Genomic DNA, 8,417 nt, shown 5'->3' on the forward strand with positions numbered 1-8,417 from the left:
CGCTTATGTAATTATGCACCTTACATAATAACGCATTTTCATCAACTCGTCTTTATATCTCGGGTTGAGGCAAAGTCTTTATGCCCCCCCCCCTCCCACGCGAAGTCTGCCAGCTGCTGTTTTATTGTGAGCGAGGGTACTGGCAAGGATACTGGCTGTCGGTGTGAAGCCTCGTCACCATAAAGGTCGCCCCCCCCCCCTCTCCCCCCACCGTGAGCCACCGCCGTTGTCGCGATGCCTGCACCGCGCTCGGTGCCGGACGAGGGCTCGCCACGGAATTTACGCCGCTGCGGGAGGTTAGAGGCATAAATGCCGCTCGCGCCCTTGCACACACGGGGAGATCTCTGCAGAGCCCCTGGATGGACTCGCGAGGGTACGTCGGCCCACTCTTCCACGCCCGTCTTGGAAGACGCGGTAGTAATACCCATCATCGTAATAAGTGTAATGAATCACTTCTACAAAGCGACTTTCTACTGGGAGCTCACAGAGCTGTACGTTACTATAATACATCGTGAAAGGGAGGAAACAAATCCAGGTATTGTGGCTTGTTTCGAGAACCCAACAATGACCCCACCGTACATGAGCCGAGTTAACGGAGACAAGTTTGAAATCACGACAGCCCGCCGGGAGCGCTGCCGTGAGGGAGACTGCATCGCCGTGCCCCGAGTCGATAATTATCAAACAAAGTCGAGGCATCCCCGGACTGTCCTGAGCCAGTGCTCGACATTTCACATTCTCATGGCAAGGTCAGGCGAGCCATGGGGATGCTCGTGTGTTGGGTTCCTCACGCCCTTTGCCGATCCACTCTCGTTGGCTTTTTTCGAGAAATGACAGGGGCGAAACGAATCGCCGTGATTTATTATAAACGCCGGCGAAGCGTGGCGAAGTGCGTTGTTCTTGGAACTGACGCCGAGAGGCGGGGAGAGGAACGAGCGAGGGATCTGAGAACGCGACTCAAGCTCAGGGACCCCCCCCCCCGTTCCTGGGCGCCAAGCAGAGTGGGCGGGGGGGTCAAGCGGGGGGGGGGTCGGGCGTGGGGAGGCGGGGTGGGGGGGGGGGGCAGGGGGGGCAGGGCGGGGGGGCTGGCGGGGTGGGGCGGGGGGCAAGCGGGGCGGGGGGGGGGCAGGTGGGAGGAGGGGAAGGGGGGACAGGCGGGGGGGGGGCATGGGGGGCGGGGGAGGCAGGGCGGGGGGAAGGGGGGACAGGCGGGGGCAGGGGGGCGGGGCGGAGCGGGGGGGGCAGGGGGGCGGGGCGGGCAGGGGGTGGGCATGCGGGGTGGGGGAGTAGGTGGTGGTGGTGAGGTTGGAAGAGAGGGGGTCATGCAAGTGGCAGGCGAGTTTGACAGCACACGTGTGCGCCCGGTTGCATAATGGCCTACTTACTGAAACGTCACTTGATTGTCTGTAATCGCTTTGTTGAAGGTCGGGGGTGGGTGGGCGGGGGGTAGCGCAGCCCGCCCTGGCATTCGCGACCGGGGCTGTTTCCATGCAAAGTGCTGATGTCGCGAACCGGGGGGGGCTCGTGGGCACGTCCCCAACAACAGCTCGATGTACGGAATCGCGCTCAACGAACGCGGCCGTTGAACTGCGATACATAACGCCCCTGGATTTGTGCTGCCGTTGACGGTGGTGATTGAACGATTGATGATTTACACGAAATAAATAATGAGATATTTCAGTCCCTTTGTCTTTTGTTATAATGTGCAGCTGTTGCCGGTATCATCCGCCCACGTCTATATACCGAGCCACCCGCCTTCATGAACCCGCAGTGAGTAGGATGGTGAAGTATAGTCACATGACGCCACCCAACCCACCCATAACCGGCACGCCCTCGGGTCTCTATTTAACGGTCATGTTCAATTATTATTCATGCAGAAGCCGTGTAATCTTAATAGTGAGCGAGAGGGTTCGCGATCATCCTCGTCACACGCATCTGTCGATCACCCGCTGCTGGATGGAAGCCTCGCCCGTGCCCCTTGTCGGTCCGGGCGGCTGTCGTCTGCCCATGCGTTGGAGCACAGAAGAAGTCCCGTGACACTTCACAACTGTGCGGCTTCACCGCCCGCTGGTGACGGCCAAAGTCGTTCCACAGGCCGCCTCGCCCATCATCCCCGAGCTCGCAGTCAATAAACAACGGCTCGCTTGCCCATTGTCTCAATTCCAGACGAGCGCGACTGAGTGATGTGAATTATAATGATGCGTGTTTAGGGAAGGGGCAGTGAGAGAGAGAGGTGAAACTTGACACAATTATCGAGGAGTCGATGCACTTAACCTAAATATCCGATCACGGTCGTCTGCAATGAAGAGAGTCGGGGAGAGAAGCGGGCAGCGGAGTTCGCCTGCATCATCACCATCATCACCATCATCACGGTCAAGGCGATGTGACCTTGGCCCAAAGTTGGTTGTCCAATAAAAGTTGTTGCGCCGGTCGGAACCGTTCAACAAACGTTGCTTCCACATCAATCGACGACGTTCGCACAACATCGCAAGTTGCTCTGGTATCGCAAGGGGGGTGGGGGTTCATTTCTTGACAGCCATGCCAGTTCTTGAGGTTCACATAAACGCGCGTGTGTGTGTGTACGTGTCTTACGTGGTGCGGCTTAGCGCAGCGGGCAGGGCACTGCGCTACGAACCCCGACTTCGATTCTGGCCCCCCACGGCTAACGCCGGTGGCAGCACTCACCAGCGTGGTGAAGTATGGTCAAACACCCCCCACATACCGCAGTGGATTGATGAAGTGCTCTACGTTTTACGAGATTAGTTTTTTTGAATGTTTATTATTGTTAATTGTAATAACTGTTGAGAATTTCTTTCAATAGAAATTAACTTAGAAAATGCAAGTTTAAAAAGTAGATTTACAATTCGTTTACGTGTAAACGATTTTCAAGATCAGCATCATGCCCATCATACATCAGCATCACCATCTCCACCAGAGTATATGGTGAGATCACCACCCCAATATCATCGCCAGCATAGCATCTCCACCACCATCACACATAACAGCATCGCACCATCCTCACTACCAATTACACCATCACCATCACAGTATCACACTTGCCGTTACATCACCATTACAGTATCATCACGACCATCCCAACACCACAGAATCATCACCATCACACCATCCTCACCACCATCACGAAATCACCCACCAACATCACAGCCTCACCATAACACGTATGACAGCAACCAACACCCGCCTCCGGTAGGTGCGTGTGTCTACTTTGTGTGTACATGTGTAGGGGCGTGTTTATACTGTGTGTGTACATGTGTAGGTGCGTGTGTATACTGTGTGTGTGTACATGTGTAGGTGCGTGTGTATACTTTGTGTGTACATGTGTAGGGGCGTGTGTATACTGTGTGTGTACATGTGTAGGGGTGTGTGTTTACTCTGTGTGTGTACATGTGTAGGTGCGTGTGTATACTGTGTGTGTACATGTGTAGGTGCGTGTGTATACTGTGTGTGTGTACATGTGTAGGTGCGTGTGTATACTGTGTGTGTACATGTGTAGGTGCGTGTGTATACTGTGTGTGTGTACATGTGTAGGTGCGTGTGTATACTGTGTGTGTACATGTGTAGGTGCGTGTGTATACTGTGTGTGTGTACATGTGTGTACATGTGTACATGTGTGAGGAGGTGGGGAGCGGCAGTGCAGCGGTCAGCGCACTACGAAACGAACCCAGCGATCCGAGTTCAATTCCCTCTCACGACCAACACCCATTACGATGATCTGAACAGGTTCTGGTGTAAACATCGCCACTAGGGAGACAAAGGCGGTCGGGCGTGGTTCGGGCACACATCACCCCCTCCGTGTGCCGTGCCGGCCTTCATTAGGCGCGACTCCCCAAACAGCACTTGCCCCCCCCCACCAAGAGAGCCTTGTGAGGCTATCCGGGGGATCTTTGCCCGTGGTGGTGGTGGGGGCGCACGCGGGCGCTTACGTAAGACGCGCTGGCCGCGCCGAGTTCACCAGAGGACGCGTGGAGACCTCAGCCGAACCCGCGCAGCGCCGCGCCCGTGGCGATAGCGCGTACACACATCACGCCATCACTACCATCGTCATCACCACCATCGCTACCATCATCACCACCATCACCACCATCGCTACCATCATTACCACCATCGCCTTCACCACCATCATCATCGCCATCATCACCATCGCCGCCACCATCATCATCACCACCACCATCATCATCGCCATCATCACCATCGCCACCATCATCACCTACATCACCATCACCACCATCATCACCATTACCATCGCCACCATCACCATCATCACCTCCATCACCACCATCATCATCATCATCACCATCATCGATACCCGCCGCGGTGATGGTGGCCTTAAAAGGTGCTCGCTAATGTGCACTTGCCGGCAGCAGTCCGCTCAAGACGATACGGGGTGGGGAATGTTTCGTTGGTGATGGCGACATACGGTGGTGGTGGTAGTCACACGCAGGTTGTGTCGGCGTGCTGTGTACCTTGTGGCAGGCGTCATGCGGTACGCAAGCTATGGCGCACACACCGCCGCCGCCGTCACGCTGTCAGCCCGCATAGCCGGGGTGATGGTGAAGCTATGCGCAAACGATGGTGCGATGTTGTGCAGCAATGAATATATATTCTGGATAGGTGGTATTAGCGTGGAAGTGATACTGGCCGATGTACGTGTGTGGCTGTTACACCACACTACCCACCCCATCACAATTCCCTCTCGAGATCTGCTTTGAAAAAAATCATCATCCTCTTGTATAACTGAACTCATGTATCCCTCGCGTAATGCGCGCGCGCAAGAACCAGTTAATGATGAGCAACGTGAAGGGGTGGACAACACCGCAGTCACCGAAACCAGTCCCAAAGAGACCCCCTCGGCAGAGAAGCACCTCCCCCCCCCCGTTCAATACACCCCAAACCCGAAAACAAGGTCGGAGCGCTCAGTGCCGCGGTTACGCAAGGAGGGGGAGGAGGAGGAAGGCGACTCGGTGAGGGGCAGCCGAGATTAAAATAACTCGGCCCCTTACACAACGCGACCGGACACCCCCCCCCACACACGCAGCTCCTCCCCGCCTGCCCGAGCCCCCACGCCCAGCCATTGTGCTGCAGCCTCACGCGGCCTCGCCAGAACCACGTGGCCCGCTAATTAATTGGCGAGAGTCAATTACTCGCGCCGGACAATGAGGCAACGTGATGACGCGCGCGCGCGGGGAGCGGTGGCGCAGGGGTTAGCGCACTGCGCTACAAACCGGCCACTCGAGTTCGATTCCCCCACCCCCCCTGACGACCAATAAGCAAATATCTGAACTGGTCCGCATCGCCTAGGTCGATTCAGCCGTGAACACGAGTTCCCGGTGCGAGGTGTCAACATCAGCGCGAGGCAGATGAAGGCGACCCGGCGTGGTGCTGTCCACCCGTGACCTCGTGCGCCGTGCCGGCCTTGGTAGGTGCTCGCTAACAGCACTTGCCCTAACGGTCTGTGTAAGGCTATACGGGGGATCTTTGTATGAGTTGACTGGCTGGAGGCAAACCGAGCTGTTGGTGGATCATGTAGACGCGTCTCTGTCGAGATTTGTGTAGATTTTGTGGAAGCCGCAGTAGTATTGGGGATGGCAGTACAGAAAGTCGGTTAGGGGACTCGACATTGACCCCCCCCCAAACCCACCACTCTTATACCCCGATTCCAAGCCGGAAACCAAAAGCGAAACTATGATTACATAAATGGCACAACAACAAAACCACCCAAATTGCTCAATGAGAATGTGTGCGTTGTGTGTGGTCGTGGTGATGCACCGTGGTTGTGTCCATGTTACCCCTACGGGAGGGAGCGTCAGATATATCCCTCTGTGCGGTTTGATGGTGCATCTGCCGGTCATCTCAGTCGGTCAACCCCATCGCATCTGGGCACCGAGGTGCACCTAGCCTGGCACAAGCGCCGTGGGGACGTCACCACGGCGCTTGGTGGCGGTTGAGGGTGTGTGGTTGTGTAAGTGTCCAAGCTGCGTATGTGAAGTGTGGTTGTGCAATTGTTGTTTGAGAATGTGGTTGTGTAAGTAGAAATGCGTGTGATTGTCCAATTTTAATTTTTGTATAAGTGCGGTTGTGTAAGTGTGATTGTATAAGTGTGTGAGTGTGGTTGTGTAAGTGTGTTTGTGTAAGTATGTGTGCTTGTGTAAGTTTGTGTGTGGTTGTGTGTGAGTATGGTTGTGTAAGTGTGGTTGTCTGTATGGGTGGTTATGTGTGAGTATAGTTGTGTGTATGAGTGTGGTTGTGTACGAGTCTAGTTGTGCGGGTGTGTGTGAGTGTGGTTGTATAAGTGTGTGAGTGTGGTTGCGTGTGGTTGTGTGTGGTGTACTGGCCATCCACCCCCTCGTGTGCCGTTCTTTTGCCTTCACAGGTGCTCGCTAACAGCACTTGCCCCAAAAGTCTGTTCAGGCTACACTGTAGGCAAACGATCGTTGTCTTTGTTGTACGAGTTCTGTCTATGTCTGAGTGTGCGGTTGTGTAAGTGTATATACGGGAGTGCATGATTGTGTGTCAGTTGTGTGTATGTGCGAGTGAGATTATATGTGGATCTTTGTGTGTGTGCCAGTGTGTGCACGTGTTCACGGGACAAACGACACGCCTATTATGCCCCTATCGCACGCTTATTACCACCCCAATTAGCTCCCTGGTGTTTTTAAGGCCACCTTAAAATGGGTTGCCCTAATTACAGTATACCTTTGGCAGGTTACGCAACTCTAAGTAGACATTTTCTGAGAGGGAAAAACACCTAGCCACCCCAAGATGTTTCACTCAACCACACCACTGCTAACAGCTCATGTCCCATGGGCTGACTCCACACTCACTCCACCATCGACTTTCTGACTCAAACCAAACACTCGCTCATTCACCCACTCAACTCACTCATCCTATTGCCCATTCGCTCACTCAACGCTCAACCACTCACTCATCCACCACACTCACGTTCTCACACCACGTTATCGCCCACTCAATCATCATTGAGTCACTCACCTTGTCACTTTCTCACCAACCCATCCACTCACCAACTCACGAATTCACTCCCTCAAGCACTGACCTAGTTTTCATATCAACTCATCCAGCCACCAAACTCACCCGCCCAACTTCTTACCCACCCACCTATCTATCCACTCTCACTCAACCCACCCATCCATCCACTCACCCACACCATATCACTCAGCCACACACTCACGCCGCACCACCAACCCCACAGCCCTTGCTCACTCCCTTACCCAATTCCATCGCCGCCTGGCACTTTGCGAGCGCGAGCATCACACGACCCTCTTGAAGGAGCTCCAGGGCCTCGTGTCTCATGCGGGCCGCTTCGCTCTCCCGAGGGAACCACTTGAGCAGGAGTTTACAGGCCACGATGTTGGGACGGTGCTCTCTGACGTCCAGCAGCTGGAAGGGCCGGCGGCACGCGGCGCACTCGCCGCTCGGCTCCTGCTCCAGGCAGCGGCGGCAGAACGCGTGGCCGCACATGGCGCTCACGGGCTCGCTGAGCATCCCCCGGCAGAGGGGACACGAAAGGGGATTTCCCGGACCCCACCTGACCCCGCTCTGGACTTTGGGAGTAGCGGCCGGGACACCGACCCCTTCTTCGGCCGAACCGGAGTCTCGCGGTGCGCGCTCGGCTCCCGCGGGGTCATCATCCGCGCGCTGCTGATGATGATGATGCTGCTGCTGATGATGCTGCTGCTGCTCTTGCTGTTGGTTGGGAAGGAGACGTTCCTGTTGATGTTGCTGCTGCTGAAGCTGGAGAAGGTGCTGTTGCTGCTGACGATGAAGCAGATGTTGCTGATGGTGAAGATGAGCGGGCTGAGCGTGCTGCTGCTGCTGCGGGATGGTCGCGGGTTCCGACCCCGCACCGGGAGACACCGAGGACATCCCCTTGCCGGACCCCGTTGCCGAGGGGTCGGCTACGGGAACTTCCTCCCCGAGCCTCGGCAGGGACAGCGCGCACAGCGCCGCGGCCGCGCCCGCGCTGCTGTGCGTGGGCAGCCACGGCTCGGAGCCCTCTCCGCTGGACAAGGCGGGGAACATGCCGGAGTCCTCTTGTCTCCTCCTCCTCTGTGCTCGAAGTCGCCGCGTTCCCCGCTCTCGTGCCGCCGGTAGCCTCGGCGGAGCAGGCGCCGTCTGTGTGCGAGCCGCGTGCGGAGGAGGTTCAAGCGGCGGGTTTCGGTGTTCAAGCAACAGGGAGCCGAGCGCGGGCGACTATTAGAGGCACTCGCCTCCCCGTGGCTCCACCCCCTCGGGCACCCTCCCACCCTGCTCCCTCCCATCCCCATCTCCACCCTCCTCCTCCCACCACCACCACACAACCACTCGCCACGCCTGTGAGTAACCCCCCCCGCCCCACCGTCACCCTCCCCCACCCATGTCAGCCCCTCCCCTACACCCCTCGC

At 56.5% G+C, this 8,417-nt stretch overlaps 1 protein-coding gene across 1 annotated transcript in view; it reads right to left on the bottom strand.

Moving 5' to 3' along the window:
* LOC144936320 (LON peptidase N-terminal domain and RING finger protein 1-like) overlaps positions 1-8,417 on the bottom strand; it is a 30,395-nt gene that overhangs the window by 17,460 nt on the left and 4,518 nt on the right. Inside the window, 3 exon segments of the mRNA XM_078863418.1 lie at positions 7,245-8,067; positions 8,070-8,231; positions 8,233-8,346. Coding sequence (XP_078719544.1) covers positions 7,245-8,067; positions 8,070-8,231; positions 8,233-8,346 — 1,099 coding nt within the window.

Source organism: Lampetra fluviatilis, chromosome 15 (genome assembly GCF_964198595.1).
Source record: "Lampetra fluviatilis chromosome 15, kcLamFluv1.1, whole genome shotgun sequence".
NCBI classification, from domain to species: Eukaryota; Metazoa; Chordata; class Hyperoartia; order Petromyzontiformes; family Petromyzontidae; genus Lampetra; species Lampetra fluviatilis.